The sequence below is a fragment of the Myotis daubentonii genome, chromosome 14 (genome assembly GCF_963259705.1).
Source record: "Myotis daubentonii chromosome 14, mMyoDau2.1, whole genome shotgun sequence".
Taxonomy (NCBI): Eukaryota; Metazoa; Chordata; class Mammalia; order Chiroptera; family Vespertilionidae; genus Myotis; species Myotis daubentonii.
Window position 1 is genome coordinate 46,617,869 of NC_081853.1, and position 19,591 is coordinate 46,637,459.

The following is a 19,591-nucleotide window of genomic DNA, read 5'->3' on the forward strand; positions in this document are numbered from 1 at the left end:
TCTCAATCCTGCACTGCACCCACTAACAATGTGTCTGCATATTATTTGATACTTGAAAGGAGGAAAAGCACTAATGACATGATGAACCAAGCTGGCTTTTCAAAAGCCAGCAAATCAAAGCCACTGGCTGAGGTCAGTATCGAAAGTTGCAGAAAAACTTCCTAAAAGACAGGAATTCTTTTCTTTCTTATTTCAAAGTCAATCGATGCTGGTAATATTCTTTTGTATTTCAAAAATCAGATTCCAAAAGCGCCTCAAGTGTGGCCAGTCTGTACTATATATCCCACTGGGGGAAAGAATATTTATGGCTTCACAATGAGCCGAAATCCAGATGTCCTGGGGGCCTATGGCTAGGGAGAAGCGAGTCTTCCTCAAAGAGACGTGAAGGGGAGCTGAAGAGTAAATGCACCCCTTCCATCGCACTCCCCAGGTCCTGGAACCCCATTTACCTTAGCCGACCAGGGGTGGGAGAGCTGGCAAGAACCTCTGTCCGAGTCCTCCCACAGCGGGCTGAGGCAGGAGGAGGCGCTGCTGTGGGTCCTCACCACGGCCGAGTGCTTGCAGCCCATGAGGAGGCCGGGAGGTCCAGCCGGAGCCCTGCCAGTGCCGCTCGCCCGGCACAGCTCACCGGCTGTCAAGCTTCCTCCTCAAGCGAACATTCTCTCCCGTCTCATCTCCACTCTGCCAGTGGAGCCCAGAGCATGGGGGGAACAGAACTTCAGGAATTTATGATTTGCCTCGTCAGCACGAACACATGCCAGAGGTGCCACGCAGCTCTTCTCAGATTTATACAGAATCTTGGCACAGGCTGCAAATTTGGGGATCCCTTTCATTTCATGGCTGGGCCTGGGGACCCCCCACCCCCACCCCACCACCCGAGCTGGCCCAGTGGAGTGGGACAGTGAGAGCATTCTCGCTTCACTGCTGAAATCTCTCTCACTTCCCAGTTGCCTCCCTTGCTGGGGGAGATGCCCAGGAGTCTCAGAGTCGTGATGGATGGGCTGTCGCACAGCTGGCAAGAGAACAGGATCTTTCCCAAGAGCGAAAGCTCCGCTGCAGCACAACCCCATTGGCCCGGCATCGCCCTATACACTGAAACCATTTCCCAGCAGCCAGGGCACAGAAGAGCCTCAGATGAGGAGCCAACCACATGGGGATGGTTTCAAATCTCACCTCTGCATGTCCTAGCCATGTGGCCACTTAACCTTTCTGAGCCTTGGTTTCTTCATCTATAAAATGGACATAAAGCCTATCAGATAGGATTGTTGTGGGAATTGGATGAGGTGGTAGTTCTCATCTCGGCATGATTTTGTCCCCGCCAGCCAGAATACATTTGACAAAATGAGACGACTTGTTAGGTTGTCACATCTGGGCAGGGGTGCTACTGGCATCTAGTGGGTAGAGGCAGGGATGCTGTTGAACAACGTACAGTGCTCAGAACAGCCTCTCACAGCAAAGACTTCTCTGGTCAAAAATATCAATAATGCCAACACTTAGAAACCTTGGTATTGGGTGATACACATGGAAGAACTTATGAATTATAGTGCACCATTTATCATATTATTAAGAAAGAGGAACATGCTTCTTGGCATTTGAACAAATTACTCCCACGGGATCAAAGTAGTTTTCTGCTGTTGTTCATATTTTTTACATCAATACATGAAAATCTAGGAACTTCAAGTGTTTATGCTAAAAGCTGTAAAGGAGAGAATAACAAGGCCAGTGCACTGCCCATAGTAGGCAGTTTATAAATGCCTGCTGTCCAGTGCACAAGACAAAGAGCTTTTGAATCCAAAGAGGTATGCAGATCTTCCAAGCGACAGGGCTTAAGAGAGATCAAAAGGCGATTCCATTAAGATAAGCTGCCAAGTTAATGAATGAAAAATAAATATCCTAAATACAGGTTCCTGGCATCAGCAATCTTTTCGAGCTGCTGATCTGGCCATGGAAGATTCAGAGGGAAGGGATCCTGAAGTGGATGCCAACCTACTAATGGAACTCAGGGGTGCATTGAAAATGTCCCTGTATCCTCACGCCAAATGGGCTTCTTGATAACTAGGTTGTCAAGGGTAGGTTTAAAGAGGCTAAAGAGCAGAAGATGAAGGGGGTGAAGTTTGCAGTACAGAATAGGATCAACAAATTTGGAGCATGGGCAAGAGCGGTTGGGGATGTTGGTGCCCAAGATCATCATCCTAGGGAGCACAAATACCTAGCAGCCTAACATAAAAATTATGCTTGAGAAGTTACATAAAATTGTTGCACTTTAGCCTGGCTGGTGTTGCTCAGTGGTTAAGCATAGACCTATGAGCCAGAAGGTCACAGCTGGATTCCAAGTCAGGGCACATGCCCGGGTTGCGGGTTTAATCCCTGGTGCGGGGTGTGCAGGAGGCTGCCGATCAATGATTCTCTCTCATCATTGATGTTTCCATTTCTCTCTCCCTCTTCCTTCCTCTCTGAAATCAATAAAAATATATTTAAAAATTAAATTTTTTTAAAAAATGGTTACACTTTATTAAGACAGTAAAAAGTCCCCAAACTTTATTGTTTTAATAAGAGTTGTTCTTAAATTGTGTTTTACTTACTTAATTTGGTGGTGTGCTTAGGAGGAGGATGGTTCCCACTTAGTTTTAAGTACCCAAAAGGTAATTATCTGTGAAAAATCCTAGAGGAAACATGGCACCAAGCTTCCTGTAACATGAAAGGAGAGATGCCTAACCGCAGACAGCAGGAAGACAGAGCCGAGGGGAGAGGAAACCCTCAGATGAGCTTGTCCAACTTTACCTTCTTGGAGCTAATCAAGCTTAAAACCATCGTTTTCTGTTTCCCCCGAAGACTCGCTACACAGAAAACAGAGTCCCCACAAGATGCTCTGCTTTCAACCTGGGGCACTTTATGTCCTCAGGGTCTCAGGGAGAGATGTGACTCATCTTGCTTTTTACCCAACAATTTGGGGAAAGAAAATAAAACCTTCCTAAAATGCGAAATCAGGCTGGTATAGTATGAGGTAGAGGGAGCAGTGAGATGTACACGTTGAATTTTTTGAGACACAGGAATTTCTACAGGTGCATTCAGGTGGGCAGCAGTAACCCCTGCTACGTCCAGAGTCACTCACGGTCACTGCGGTCGCAGATGGAGAAGTTCTGCTCACAAGACACAGGACCCAATGGGCACAAACGCGGCCACCAGCCAGCTACCCCAACACCGAAGGCTTCCGCTATGGATGAGGCCACACGACGAGCATCATCAAACACCGTTTCATTCACACACAAAGGGGGGGAGCGGGGGCGGGAGGAACACTTCCCCCAAAGAGCATTAAACTTTACACACTTCAAACCACATCAACTAAAATCAATTCTGAGTAACAAGAATAGAAGCCTCATCTGAATTGGCAGGAATCTGGAATTATCGAGTATCTTCAAGGACGTTTGGTTTTAAGACTTTCATGTGAAGACTATAATGAGGAGCAGATTAATCAGTGACTGCCTGGTGGGTGAACAGCTTCCGCCTGCAGATCAAGGACCAAACTCAACAGGGGCCTAAGGGAGCCGAGACACAGCCAAGCAACCTCAACGCCACTTCTTTAAATTTACAAATTTAAAATTTAACCATTTGAATAACTAGTTTAATACATAGATATGTCGTGTGTGAGTATAAAATTACATATATAATTATTCAAACAATGCACGATGTGAAATTTCAAATAGTACCAAAGGGTACAATTAATTGCTACTTTCTTTCAACACTTAAGTCCCCAGGCCCCCCTCCCCTCCCAGGGCAAACTGCTGTTACCAGCCCCTTGTGTCCTTCCAAAGACATGTATGTGCTGGTATGTATGAATGTATGCATGTGTATGTGTTGACTTGCTCTGTTTTTTGTTTGTCTTAACAGGTTGGTTAGTTGGTTCCACTATGGTATAGCTTGCCCAGCCTTCTTTTTCCTTACACTTTTCATCAATTTTTTAAATTATTTTTAATTGATTTTTAGAGACAGAGGAAGGGAAAGCGACAGAAAATAGAAACATTGATGAGAGAGAAACATCATCGATCACTTGCCTCCTTGCATGCCCCTTACTGGGGATTAAGCCCTCAACACGGGCACGTGTCCTGACTAGGAATTGAACCAGTGACCTCTTGGTTCCTGGGTCTATGGTTCAACCATTGAGCCATACCAGCTGGGCCAATTTTAATGTTTGATTATTTAAGTAGGTAAATGATTATTTTAGAGACTCAGTTATTTACCAGAAATACTCCACTTTGCAAGCCGTGCACACAGCCTTGGGCAGTCCAATACTGGTCGTTTCCCAGGGAGGTCACCTCGTGAGGCCCAACTTGGCAGGGCACCTCTGTTGGCCCAACACCCCTATAGGAACTGACTCAGTACCTGGCTGCACAGTAAGAGCACAGCAGACGTGCTCTTCACCACAACCCACAATTCAACCTCAGGAAAATAAAGTGATAGTTTGGATATAGTTTTTTTAGGAACCCAAAGCTGACACCATTACTATTGTTGATAAGAAGTGAGGAAGGAAGAAGCAGGGTTGACATTTACTGAGTGATTAAAATGCACTATGTGGTTTATGTCTGCCACTTGTCATGGCAGCGGCAGGTACGGAAGACACAACCATGGTTTCCCTGCAGTCCTGGGTGCTAAGGGCACAGTCAACAAAGAGGGCTGACGCCTGCATACCACCACCACCCGCCCCCAGGAGAAGCGCTGTAATACAGGGAGCCCTGGTATGGATGGGAAAACAGAAGAGAGAAGATCCACTCTGACCGGGCAGGTCAGGAAGGCGTCAAAGATGTATATGAGCCTTGAAGGCCACATGACTATTTGTGACATGAAGAACAGAGGGGGAAAGGCATTCCTAGCAGAGGGAACAGCATGGAAGTGTGAAAGTACACAGTGTGCCTAGGGAACTGCTCACCTAGAACACTGAGTGCATGAAGGTGGAGGTGGAGGAAGACAAACTGGACCTAACATGTGATGGGCACTCAATGCCAAGGTCAAGTCTTGGACTTCGTCTTAGGAAGCGGGGTGCTATGAAAGGTTGTTGGAGCCAGGGAGTCCCACCATCAGCAACCTTCCCTTGCTCCTCTGCTCTTCACAAAAGCTCAAACCAGATGTTTCCTTGGCAAACAGCTGCAGTGGGGTGAGCATGTAGCAGAATCTGACAAGAGAATACCAGTTCCTGCCTTCAGACAAATAAGGTCAACATCCCTGTTGCACAGATGAGGCCATTGGAGAAGTGAGAGTGATCAAGATATTTAATGTCAAGGCCACAGATGAACCAGAACTCCTGATAGGAAGGTAGGGAAGGAGCGGAAGGAGGACAGAAAGGTCGGGGAGCATCAGCCAGCCGTTTTAGATTTAAAGGGGAGGGGACTTGTCCATAGCACCAGAGGAGATAAAGCTAGACACTGGTAAACTCCTCCTCAGAAACCATAAAGCAGTCCCTGCAGCTTTGTCAGCACTGCCCAAGAGAATTTTCTGTGCTGATGGCAATGTTCTACAGCTGAGCTGTCCATTTCTGCAGCCACTGGCCAAATGTGGCTACTGAGCACTTGAACTGTGGCTAAGTGAGATGGAGGAACTGAATTTTAAATGTTCATTTCAGTTCATGTAAATCTAAAGTGCCTCTCTTGTGGCTAGAGGCCTGCATATTGGACCACACAGTGTTAGAACCGACCTCTTGTCCTATTACTTACATCTACTGTCTCTAGACAAGTGGAACAAAGGGAGTTTGGAATGCCTTCCCACTTTTTAATCAACCTATTACTTCTGAGTTCTTCCCAATTGTTCGGAGAGGCCTCAACTCCGTTTAATCATACGAGAGAGGTATTCCGTATCATTTGTCAGATTGCCACCAAAGTTCTCAGCATCCAGTCAATGAGTTACTGGCAGTGCCCTCCCTAGGCGATCAAAATTGGGTATTGTTTTGAGGAGAAGCAACCCATGTTCCTTCATTATTAGCACAGTAAGCATTCTGGTATGCATTTCTGTGTAAACAGTGAGATGCAGTGGGGACAAGACACTGGACTAGATGGAATCTGAAGTCCCTCATAACCAAGTGGTTTCAGGTTCTACGGATGTCGCTGGATTCGGCTCAGTAAGCAGGTGCTTCCTGTTGTAATACATCCGCACCAAGATATCAAAGCACCTCTCCCAGGCCCTCTGGCTCAGACCCCAGCTAGACCCCAGGGCGGCAGAAAGTTAGGGAAGTTATAGACTTTCACTATCAGGGGAGGATGGAGATGGAGGGGGAAGGGGGAGACAATGAAACAGTAGCTTCAAATCTCCTCACTCTTCACGCCTGGCTGTGGATTTAACACACAGAATTCCCCACCTCTTATATCCCCCCCCTCCCACCACCTCCTGCTTTCTAATTCCCCAGAAGTAGTTCACACCTTCCCCAGGCCTCTCCAAATAAAGAAAGTCTGGAATGTCCCAAACAGGGCTGTCTGCACCTGGCGACCCAGCTACCAGGGGTGGGGTCACCAGTTGGGCCTCTGGACCCACCCATTTCTGTGCCCTCAGCCCAGCACACAGCCCTGGGGACAGACAGCACCCACAGAGCACACTCTCTGGGCCAGAGCTAACGCAGGCCAGCCCATCACTCTCCAGCCTCCTTTCTCACTGTGCAATGCCCACCATGTTCTGCTTGGACCCCACATCTCTAGGTTAACAATATTGTGGCAAAAGCAGGGGAAGTGAGTCAGGAACTACCTACATCACTAGTGTCAGCTGCCACAGGAAAGTTATATAAACACTAGAGGCCCAATGCATGAAATTCATGCAAGGGCCTCAGCCCTCGCAGCTCCAGCTTCGTCCAGAAGGACATCTGGAAGGTCATTCGGCTGTCCAGTCTAATTAGCATATTATGCTTTTACTATTATAGATGGGCAGGTCTGCCCGGCCAGTGTGGTTGAGCGTCAACCTATGAACAAGGAGGTCACAGTTCCATTCCCTGTCTGGCCACATGCCCAGCTTGTGGGCTCAATCCCCAGTAGAGAGCATGCAGGAGGTAGCCAATCAATGTTTCTATCTCTCTCTCCCTCTCCTTTTCTGAAATCAATAAAAATATATATTTTTTTTAATGGGAAGGTCCATTCTGGACATTAGCTTCCCCAAGGCTACAGGGAGCAGACAGTGCTCTAATACCATGACGTCTCACATGAATTAGTATGCCATTCTAGGGGACTGGAGGAAAAAGATAAATACCAGTGATGTGGGCAGCTTCAGGCATGAATATTTATGCATACACTCCCTGAAACTCAGCAGCTCTCGCTGCTCATTCAAGACCTCCTAAGACTTATAATGAATTTAAAGTCCTAGATTAGGCAATCATATTTTTCCATGACCAAATCTGCATAAGACTGTACCCTGAAATTTACATATTAATTTAGAATTAGCTGACATGGAGCCCTAACCACACACCTGTGTGATCTAGCCACAGTGTCTTCAAACTCTTTACACCAACAGGTCCCTGGGACCTCCCTCCCGTCTTCCTAAGTGAATGGAGTTAAGTGTTTGCTCTCAGAGAGCACACAGTCAAATGCAGGAGTCAGACAAGGAACCGATCATTGGAGCCCAAAGTAGGAAATGCAAGGATAGAGTCAGGCCCGGGGCCCAAGAACCCAGAGAAAGGATTTCAAGTACAATGAATGTTATAAACTACTTCAAATGCTGCAAATACCTACATTTCCTTCATTTCCCCTTCGATGGGGAAAAAGGCTACATTTTCCATATTATGAGAAGGGAAAGTCAACAGTAAAAATGTCCCTTTGGTTCCTCAACTTCCCATCTGGTTGTAAACAAGGGCAGGACAAGGAATGAGGGATGAGAAAGGGGCTGGAAGACAAAACATAAAGGTGATCCCAGAAATGTTCTAAGAAACAGGCCATACACACTAATTTTAAAGATACAAAAAACTACCCCCCTCCCCCCCAAAAAAAGAAAACACACCCAAATACATAGAATAGACCTGTGCCAAAGCTTGGTCTTATGTCCATCCTCATGGAGAGGTGAGCCACTCATGAAAACAAGCATGTGTGATTTCTGTGCATACGCACATACAGAAAAAAAGACTGGAAGGTCTGGACCTCCGAATGGAGTCATGTGATCTTTTTCTATGTATCCACACAGCTACGTGTCTGGAAGGATGTACACCCCAATGGTATCATCAGAGATTAGGTCTGAGGCTGGAGTTTGGGGTGAGGTTTTCCCTTCTTTATACTTTCCTATCCTCTGAGTGTTTTATATTGTGCATAGGTAACATTCAGAATTTTTAAAAATCTGATCTAATAAAGAGGGAATATGCTAATTGACCCTCATACCGTCGCAAACATGGTGGCGCCCAAAGCTAATAAGGAGGAAATATGCTAATTGACTGTCCCACCCTCAAAGATGGTGGCACCCACAGCCAATAAGGAGGGAATATGCTAATTGACTGCCATGCCCTCAAAGATGGTGGCAGCCACAGCCACAAGATGGCCGGCAGGTGAGGGCAGTTGGGGACGACCAGGCCTCCAGGGGAGGGCAGTTAGGGGTGACCGGGCCGGCAGGGGAGGGGAGTTGGGGGCAACCGGGCCAGCAGTGGTTAGGTGTCAATCAGGCTGGCAGGGGAGTGGTTAGGGGGTGATCAGGCTGGGAGGTAAAAGCAGTTAGGGGCAGGCAGGCAAGCAAGCAGTTGGGAGCCAGCAGTCCCGGATTGTGAGAGGGATGTCCGACTGCCGGTTTAGGCCTGATCCCTGTATCCAACTGCCAGTTTAGGTCCTAAACGGGCAGTCGGACATCCCTCGAGGGGTCCCAGATTGGAGAGGTTTCAGGCTGGGCTGAGGGATACCCCCCTTCAGTGCATGAATTTTGTGCACCGGGCCTTTAGTAATAGATAATATTTACAACTTAAAAAGTAATGCTATTTCCATTATGGCGGGAAAACACATACACATTCACAAGCTGTCACCAGTGAATTCATAATAAGAGTATGTTTGTGGTGGGGATGGGAGGGGCCAGTCAGATAGCTAGCTGAGCCAAAAAGGGAAGTCCTGAGTTCTGTCCCACCCCCACCTGGCCACTGCGTAATGGCTGAAAGTCTCTAATTAAAGGGGAAGTGATCATCATCACCACATGTCACACATTTATCCTTTGGGGCTGAAGGCCCAGGGACACTGTACTAATGCCCAGTTAGCATCAGAGCAGATTCGTGAACTTCCCACTTAGCTTATGAGTCACCCCCACAAGTGAATCCACCTTCCATGTCTAGATGAGAAAAATCAAAGAATAGTGAAAATGCAATAAGTTTCTATCAAGCTTCATCTTTAAAAGTTCTCTTAATTGGTCAGATGAAAGACAATGAAACTAAAATCTGCAAAGTCTGATGTCCTTTAAATGTTTTGTAATCACCTGACCATTGTCCTCGTTATCCCACTTTTCCCACAGGTCAAAAGTAATTCGAAAACAAGAGTATCGGTGAGTTTCTCTGACTCCCCATCCGCCCCCAAATAATGACTTCTGTTGATTTTCAATGACCCCGAGTTCTCTGATGTGGCCATTTGAAAACAATGGAGCCTACCTGAGAACAGATAGATAACCACAAATGGGTCAAAAAGCAGACTTGTTTTCCTTGAGGGGGTTGGTCAAAGCTCCAAGGATGGCCAAGAGGCTGGACTGCCAAGCAGCAGTCTCAGTGAGAATGTGCCACTGAGTCCCTAACTCCTCCATGCGCTTCATGCCAGCAACTGGCTTTCTCCCGAGTTATCTTGCTCGAGAAGACCTGTGACAACTTTTAGAAGAGGGAAGTCATCATTTCAAAGATGAGGACAGAAAGGCAGAAAGAAGAAAGAGGAACTGAGCAGGTCTGTTCAACACATAATTGACAGAGCAGGGATGTCAATATAGGTCTTTTCACTTTGCACAAGACAGTATTTCTTCTAAACCAGAGTGTCGTGAATTAAAACATGAATGAACTCAATTGGAAGATGCTTGAAGCTTATATCACACAAAAATTAGTGCAAAAAGCCAATTAGGTAAATTTACTTTCAAGCAAATTCACTAAAGAAAATTCTGGGATCAGAAGCTACTTAAAAGATTGGAGAAGAGTTCCCTTGATTAGGGTACAGGTACCCTATTATAGAGCTGTGCCCTCAAAGTTATTAAATATGGAGTTCATGGAGGAGCAGTACCATCATGAACCTTCCAACTAGCTCCTGCCAAGAAAATAGGATGGGAGATGAGGGGGAGGAAGCATGTTTAACAAGTTGGGCTTTTGTTCCAGTCCACTCACTTACTGGCTGTGTGACTTTGAGTCCATCACTTAAAAGTTCAAGTAGCTCAGTTTTCTAATTTGTAAAAACAGAGATAATACGACCAACCTCACCGCTGTGAAGAATAATGCAATCATGAGCCCCTCACATATAAGGTATTAATTATCATTACCTCTGTCAACAGGACAGATGGTTTCCCATCCTCAGTGCTTACTGCAGTTTCCAGAACACCGCTGTTTCCTATCCGAGGACTTGCACCATCTACTTGATAAAAACAAGACACCCATCCCTGCTTTTTTGATACTTTCAAAGTCATACACAAGTAAATTCTCATAAGGAGGGTTCCTTACAGTTCTCTTAACACTTTCCCAACCAATGCATCACTTTGCACTGCTTCCATTGTAATACTGCACTAAAAATAGGATGTTCTGTTTTCTTGTTGTTTGTGTTTTCAGAGAAAGTCAGTGTTCTACTCTTCCTAGCACACCCGCCTCGCACCCTCACAGCTACGCCTCAAATAACACCAGAGCCCTGAGATGAACCTATGTGACGTTGAAAAAAGACAATTCTCTGTTGTTTTGTAGTTTCTGTCTATCCAGGAGCAAAAACTGTCCTAAAGGGATCCCATTACCCATGGAGGGATGAAGGCGGCCGCCCTCACTGACCTTGGTGAGGTCAGAGCAGGAAACCAGGAGAGCCAAGGTCAAGTCTTAGCTCCTTACCCTCCTGGTTAGAGCTTCCTCGTGTGTAAACCAACGGGGGCTGGACTAGATAGCCAGCCTTTTAGATTTCAAAGGCCGGTAATTTTTTTAATCTGGAAATTAATTTAGGAATTAAGATTTTTAATCTGAGATTTAATTTGGGGATTAAGAAAGTAAGACTATGTATTAAGAAAGAATATGTATTAAGAACAAGAATAGCAGCCTTGAACTTCAGAATGCCTCTCTGAGATGAATAACAAGGTCTGCTCAGAATTTTGAAAGTATTATTCCCTAATTGATCACAGCAGCTATGCTATAAATGACTGGTGACAGCAACCTTGCCTCCATTTATCAAAGAAGGAATCCTATAGGACCTAACAATTAAATTATTATTTTGGTTCTATTATTAATAGATTAACTGTGTTCTTGAAACTACCCAGAGAAATGTATCAGGAAATCAAATTCTCCTCCAGGGAATAGTCAAATCCTCCTCCTATTTCTTTAAATTCCCTTATTTCTGACTACCATTAGGATGGATGTGGTGTGTGCCCCAAAACACCAATACACTTAAGTTGGTTGTCCCCTACCTGGATTCTGACACTCAAAATAAATTCCAGATGAATCAATGATTTAATGTGATAATTAAACTATAAATTCACTGAAAGTAAACACTGAAGGGACGTTTTCATAATTTTGAGCAGGGAAGTCCCTTTCTACACATGAACCAAAAGCCAAAAATGGAATAAGTTTGACCAGAAAAAAATTAAATATTCTGCATAGCAAAAATATTTATTCAAAGTAGAAATACAAATGAGCTACTAGGAGAAAATATCTACAGTCCACATGAGAGTCAATGGACGAGTATCCTTAATACACATACAGCTACTGCAAATCAAGAAGAAAAATATAAACTCAATAGAAAAAAAATGGGTGAAAAATACAAACTGGCAGTTCACATAAAAGAAATACAGGTGGCCGATAAACATGAAAACATACTCGGCCCCAGTCATGATTTAGAAGTGAAAATGAAAATAACGGGGCATCTATTTTTTACCTGGGACACTATCAAAAAGTAAACGTTAGTAAGAGCCACAGTAAGTGGGGGAGACACAAAATTGATGGGAGTGCAGATCAGAGCAACTTTTTTAAGTAGACAAGTTAGCAATGTCTGAAAATTTAGAAGACACATTTTATGACCCAACAATTCCACGGGTATAAATACATACACACACACACACACACACACACGCACACACACTTAGAGATACAAAAAGATATATGCACAAAGATGTTTATTATAGCACTAGAGGCCCAGCGCACAAAATTGTGCATGGGTAGGGTCGCTAGGCCTAGCCTGCTACCAGGGCCATCTTCCACCCGTTTGCCAGTCCCCAGTCCTGTTCCACCGCCGACACCCACCCCGGTTCCCTGTGGTTCCCCATCGGCCATCCAGCGATCGGAGCCTGTGGGCTGAGGGGAGGGATGAGAGGTGGTCAATGCACCTCATAGCGACTGGTTGATAGGTTGTTCTGGTCGTTGTGCTGTTATGGTCGCTGACCTTTTATTATACAGGATTATGTATAAACAACAACAACAAAAAACCCTAAATGTTTATCAGTAAAATAAAGCACTGACATCCAAAATGAGTGTAGCCTGGCCAGGGTTGCTCAGTGGTTAAGCATCAATCTATGAGCCAAGAGATCAGGATTGATTCCTGGTCAGGGCACATGCCTGGGTTGCAGGCTCCATTCCCAGCGGGGGCTGTGCAAGAGGCAGCCAATCAGTGATTCTCTCTGATCAATTATGTTTCTCTCTCTTTCTCCCTCTCCCTTCCTCTCTGAAATCAATAAAAAATGAGTATAACAGATCCATATGTCTAATAGGGAATCTCCAAAATATATTAAGTAGGGGGAGGGGGAACAACATGCATAATATTATCCCATTTGTCTAAAAATAGGTGTAGATATGGATACGGATATATGTATATGTATGTATACATACACACTAACACATGCCTTAGTTTACTAGAATGACATACAACATCAATTAAGAGCAATTATCTCTAGTGATCATACATGGCAATAGTGGAGATGCATTTCTTATTTTATCCCCTTCTGTTCTATAAAAAGTAAAAAGATACATATAAAAAATTGTAACCACCCTGCCTACATATTGATAATATACTAATGAAATGTCCAGAACTCCTACTATAATTCCTGGAAAATGAAAGAGGCCAGAGGGGAAAAGGCTCTACAATGACCCAGATTCTCTTCAGGGCAAGTCAAAAAGGGCAACTGTAATAAGCAAGACAAGGAAAAGAAGGTGTCTCTAGAAAGAAAAAAAATAAATAAGCAAAATCCTGTAAGGGAATCATTGCAGGTTGTATTTATGGAGGCAGAACAGGGAGTTCTAAGCTAAGCAAGACATTTTCCAGGGCCCTGAGCAAGACACAGGCAGATTATAGTAAATCATCAGAAATTTCAAAAAAAAAAAAAAAAAAAGAAATTTCAAGTGTGGCTCTTTCCAGCTGATGCATAGAACATGGAAAAAGACTGCAATTAGGTAGAGTAACTGCATTGGAACTAATGATATAAAAGGGATCCTTTGAACATTAAAATCAGTATTTGTTGGCCTGAATAAATTTATTTTGCAATGATTTCCTATATTTTAAAGATTGGAAATCCTGAGTAATCCATGAAAATGCCAACCTATCTCCCTCACATCTGGTCCCAGATCTCATACCGAATCCCGGGGAGAAAATAACTCATACCTGGATGCCAAATCACCCGAGAACGTTTTTATGCACTTAGAATGCAGAAGCTCCTGGCTGAGAAATTAATCAATTTGGGAGCCCAGGTTTTATTTAAGGCTCAGGGACAACAACGAGTCTTCATGGACAGTAAAATCTGACTACTCTGCCTCCACACAATGAGATCATCCACGCAAGCTTCTCAACAGACCAATTAACCGCTGCCTAGATTGACAACATAGAAAGCAACACAAGTGTCTTTGCAGGAGCAGTTCCAATAAAGAGCCAGCATGGCTCTTCACTCCACCCACAAGCAAATCCTACGGCTCTTCTCTTGGCTTTAAATGTAAATGTAGCAGGTCAAGTATGAATTCCACTATGGTGGGTCACTTTAAAAAAACAAAAAACAAAAAAACAGCTTCCCCAAAGAAACAGATGCTTGGGCTGAAGAGTAGCCAACCCAAGTCACTGGAAGGCCTCCTTGTTTCCCGGGGTTCCTTACCTTAGAATTCGTTTCCATGTGGTATTTGGCACAAGCGCGCAGCTGAGTCACCCAGAGCTGTTTCTCTTTTGCATCAGCAGCTAAAAGAGAGAAAGAAATGCTCAGAGAGACTGTTCCAAAACACATCCAACCTATTTCTACACCCACCTAAGGAGGTGGGGTGGGGTGGGGCGGCAGGCGAAGGAGTGGGGGGTAGAGGGAACAGCAAATTCAGATCTCAATATTCTCAACTAGCCTGTCCTTAATGCCAGAAATCAAATTACGCTACACTTCAACAGAAAATTCCCTCTTAAACCGCATTAAAAATGTATTCTGAAATATCCATTATAAGAACAATTGTGCCACTTTTTTAACCTGCTCTGAAAAACTCATTTCCGCTCCTTTAAAAAGGCAGCAAGGAAGGAGAAACAAGATTATTTTTTCAATGCCTCAGCCACATGTGGCTAATATGAGGATCAAAGTACAGCTTTTCTCGGGGCCTTTTTGTTATCTACCAGAGCTGTACTGTGGCATTATTAGCATTTACAAAATAAGCATTCAGTTGAATTACCATTTTAATATGTGTTCTCAAGGATTCATATTAGGATCGGACAGAACAAGATACCAAATGCTGCCTTGGAGATCCTCAAATTTCCCCCAAAGAGACATTAAAATGCAAGTCAACTGCTCGTCATAACCTTCCATCTGCACCCCCTTCTCTCAAGTACATAAAATGGTTTCTTTAAAATATTATGGATGCATGACAGGTTCTAATAAAATTTAAATCTTTAATTTAAGTGAACAATTAACCACATAAATATTTTAACATATTAATTGCACAAATGTTGACTATGCAGAAAACAATATTCCCCTAGAAATGATATTTACAAAAATGGGCCTAAGTATTGATTGTCAATAAAACCGAACTTCAGCTTGAACTTGCAGGTGAAGAAACCTAGAGTTGTAGGCCAGAGTAAGACCAGGTGGACCAAACTTTCAAAGACAAAGGATTTTGCAAATCCAGAGCCTTTGTTCCTTAGGAAAGGTGAAGAATTAATTGCCAGTTTGTGGCAATTCCAAAGGCTCAGCACTGAGAACATTCCCAACAGCTATGCATCTAATGACAACAAGATTCAACTCTCTGTGCAGGTGAGGTGTGAAATGAGAACAGACACCCAGATCCTTGTGGGATGGGCCAAAAACCAGCCATAAACATGCAGAAATTTACCCTGTCTTTTCTGGAACTGCCAAGGGTAATAAGTTAACTTAGCCTTCGCAATAATTTCATGTAGATTAAACTTCTATACTTGCTATTAAAACTACCCTTTAAAAAAAAAAAAAACAAGTGAGGTTTAATAATCCAGAGAATAATAACTCAAAGGCAAAGTGATATAGCTCAATTGTCAACACTTGGATTTTTCTCTTTGGTGTGGATTTGCGTCATTTTATAAACCACAGGCAGGGGAAAGTGACATGAAGTCTCCCCCCACCCCCGCTATTGTTTCTGCTCTAACGATTTATTAAGCAATAAACAGCAAAGCAAAACCAAGGACCATATAAATCTAGCCAGCTGGGAAGCACACTGCACGAATCTCAAAAAAAACATGAATCTTAGCCCATTTCCCCAAAACTGAAAAACTTCCTTCAAATACAGCCATTTTTATCCTATAGGATGATTCTGAAATATGATTTCTATATAGATAATAAAGAAACAGTAGCTTATTCCATCTCTTGGCAGTAACGCTTGGAGGTGAACGGTGAAATGGACTGAGAGGTGAGGAATCGAGGCCCTCACTCCGGCTTTGCAGAGGCCAGTTCCTGGGCTCAGGGAGAAATAATGAGGCCTTTCCTTCGTACTTGGCCTTTACTTGGGCTGAGAAAAATGTCATAAGAATGCAGAATTGCCCTAACCGGTTTGGCTCAGCGGATTGAGCGTCGGCCTGCGGACTCAAGGGTCCCAGGTTCGATTCTGGTCAGGGGCATGTACCTGGGTTGCGGGCACATCCCCAGTGGGGGGCGTGCAAGAGGCAGCTGAATCGATGTTTCTAACTCTGTATCCCTCTCCCTTCCTCTCTGTAAAATATCAATAAAATATATTTTTAAAAAAAAGAATGCAGAATTACCAACTCCCTGCTGATACTTAATACATACTACTTTCCTCAGACCTTAATACATAACATTGACTCTGTATGTATGTATATACATTCGGATTGTTTTACTGTTGTTGCATTTTGTTATTTCATTAGAAGAATACTGACCATTTTTCTGGCCATGCAACTGTAACAGAATGCTGGAAGAATGATCTAGCAATCAAATTACACTGCCACAGTCAAACCTGGAGTTCCTGAAAACCTGTGCGATGTGTGTGCCTTGGGGTGGGGGGTTGGGGGGAGGGTGCAGGACCTACAGCGGTGGCCCAATGCTGGACTCTCTCAAGTCACGCTCACTGACCAGGATGCTGAGCACACATCAGTTTTCAAAATGCAACGAGAAGGCGAGAAAGCACACTGCAGGACATTAACTCAGCACCAGTTGGCTTCTCACCGCACTCACGACACATTAAATAAAATATAAGTCAGGGCACAATGCCCTTTAAAAGGCTTGTTTTGTCCGTATTGCCCAAAGTGCCCACCGGGCCCTATTGTGAAGATTGACACCATCAGGTCGGAGAAAACGTAGACTGAGCTAATATGAAAAATATCCCCAAGTCCTAGGCCTCAGCTGGCTTGGCAATCACTCACCTTTCCCTTGTCCTTAATTCCTCAATTAGGACAAGCAATTCCTAATGTCAGGCCATCTCCCCACCCCAGGGGTGAGAGAGGCAGCAACCATCTGTCACCACAAAGTCATCAAACAGAGCAAATTGCTCAAGTTGATTCTTTTTTTTTTTTAATCAGAAGACAAGAGAGCCATCACCATGGTGACTAGGACTGTGGCCCACGAGGCCTGTCTGAAAAGTGAGCAGGAGAAGAGCGTACCTCTCAGCTTATACATCTCTCCGTTGGCAGAGTACACGACCAGCATGTGGGGAGCTTCGTCGCTCAGGGACACTATGGCTCCAGATAAAGACAGGGCTCCTCGGGGCTTCTGGTGCTTGCTTTGCTCATTCACAAAATACTGCAGGAGGCCAGCCTCAAAGTCCAGCACAAAGTACCTGCGCGGAGAAACCACAATGCATCATCACTCTGCTCCCCAGCCCATTCTTCACCACAAAGAAGAAAAAGGAAAGGAACCCTTAAATCGACATCAAGGCTCCAAATCCAAGAAGCTCGGAACCAAAAGTCCCCACCAGGTGCCCTCAAAGTTAGCCCCCCAGTCAAGAGAGAGCATTCGATAAGAGAGAGAATGGAGCTTGTGCCTGGCCGGTGTGGCTCAGTGGTTGAGCATCGACCTATGAACCATGAAGTGACGGTTCAATTCCTGGTCAGGGCACATGCCTGGTTTTCAGGCTCGATCCCAGTAGGGGGCATGCAGGAGGCAGCTGATCAATGATTCTCTCTCATCATTGATGTTTCTATCTCTCCCTCTCTATTCCTCTCTGAAATCAATAAAAATATATTAGGGAAAAGAATGGAGTTTGTGGCAGGCACCACGGGGAAGGGGCAGGTCCATTCGGGATTTGGTGCAATGCCCACCACTTCACCCGGTGCCCACGGATACCACAGTCAACCTCAGAACAGCCACCGAGCAGCAGATGCACCGGGACACAGGCTGTTAGCACGCACCACACGACTTCACAGGAGCAGCAGGAATTCTCCAAGCCTCTGTGAGAGGCCCTTTCACACCTGGTAGCAGCTAGCTGGGCCCTGAGCTTCCTGCTGGCAGCATGGGTACCATGAGGCGCCCAGCTGCCTGGGTCATCTGCCAGGGAACGGGAGGTGCTATACAACCACGTGGGCACATGCCAGTGGGCCTTCCTAGACATCATTTTTCATACAAAGAGGCGAATATTTCCTCCACTCCAGGGGGTGGCAAAGCCATTGGGCTCCACCAAATCCCTGTCCTTGGCTTCCAGGAGACACAGCCAGAATCTACAGGGAGGGACAAAACTAGGTTTACAGTTGTTCGTATATAAAATAGTGCAATAATTGATCAATAATGCCAGAATAAACTCTGTGTTTTGAGTATTCACAATGGTAACCCTACTTCTGCCCCATCCTGTATCTCCAGCTTCCCTTGCAGTTAGGATATGGCCATCTGACTGAGCTTTAACCAACAGAGTAAGAACAGAGGTAATGCAGGCCTGGCCCCTAACACCCAGACACCTACCCAGACTCACACTCTCTCTATCACACACTTTCTCACACACACATTGGAATGGAGACAACCTACAGGGCAGCTTGAGGCCTCCACCATGGGTACGACAAAGGCACAAGAGGGAAGGCGCCTGGGTCCCCGAGTCACCCCCTGGAAGAGCCAGCTGCTGAGGAACACCCACTTCAGAAGGCTACATGAATAAGAACATTCTCTTTCATTAGGCGACTGAGATCAAAGTCTGTTACAGCAGCGAGCCTCACAGATTCACCGAAAATCTCTTTAACTTTCTATTTTCAGATCCTCCCACTTAACGTGTGCTCCCGCTCCTTTACGTGGGGCGAAAACCAAATTCCTTCAAGAGGTGAAGCGGGGGGCTATCTGAGTTGCCGATGGTCAAATTATGTAAGTGCCGGCCCTGCCTTCTCTCTAGGAGTAAATGTCTCCAGCCTGACCTATATTTGATGTCACTGTCCCTGGCAAGTCGGGGCACTCACAGCTGTGATCCTCACCAGTGGAGGGAAGGAAACCTGGCTCCAGAGACCAACCACACTGTGTGTCTCCACCCCCACCCCACAGAGCTGCGGCCTCCCTCCACTGATATAAACACCCCACCTTTACACAGCAGGGAGCAAGGGAAGGGGTCCCTGAATGGGCTTCAAGGGAAAGGCATAGCCAGTTGGTTGGAAGAAAGGAAGGGCTTAATATCTTCCTCCCTACTGCTTCCATCAACTGATTTATTGGGAATCGGTCAGACTTCCTCTCTCCTACAGGCAGCTGCCCCAAGGCATCCTGTTGAACAACGAACCATATATTTGCAAAGGACATCATTCAGAAGCTGGTACAAAGAAATGAATTGAACGCCGTTGGTTTTTTTCCAATAACGATGACAGAATAACCAATGGATGTCACATTATGCAGGATATGGAGACGTGCTAATGATTTTTCACATTACCTATTTCCAACTGACATCTTAATTCTAACCTCCTGCCTCAGATGGGGGGAAAAAATCGTTATTTCCACTACTTCCTAAAATAGTTTAAATGCAAATGCACAGGCTTGAATCATGGGCACGAAGGAAGACTAATAATTTAAGACCAATAAAGACATTTAAAAACTCTATCATATTTGGAGGGGGCAGTGG

General features: G+C 44.9%; 1 protein-coding gene across 2 annotated transcripts in view; it reads right to left on the reverse strand.

The window, feature by feature from the left end:
* The window catches only part of OSBPL10 (oxysterol binding protein like 10), a 218,119-nt gene that overhangs the window by 125,981 nt on the left and 72,547 nt on the right, over nt 1-19,591 (reverse strand). For both annotated transcript variants that reach the window (XM_059664144.1, XM_059664143.1), the window contains exons 2-3: nt 17,172-17,347; nt 14,215-14,294 (exon numbers count right to left, since the gene is read on the reverse strand). In XM_059664144.1, coding sequence (XP_059520127.1) covers nt 14,215-14,294; nt 17,172-17,347 — 256 coding nt within the window. The remainder of the gene's footprint in view (nt 1-14,214; nt 14,295-17,171; nt 17,348-19,591) is intronic.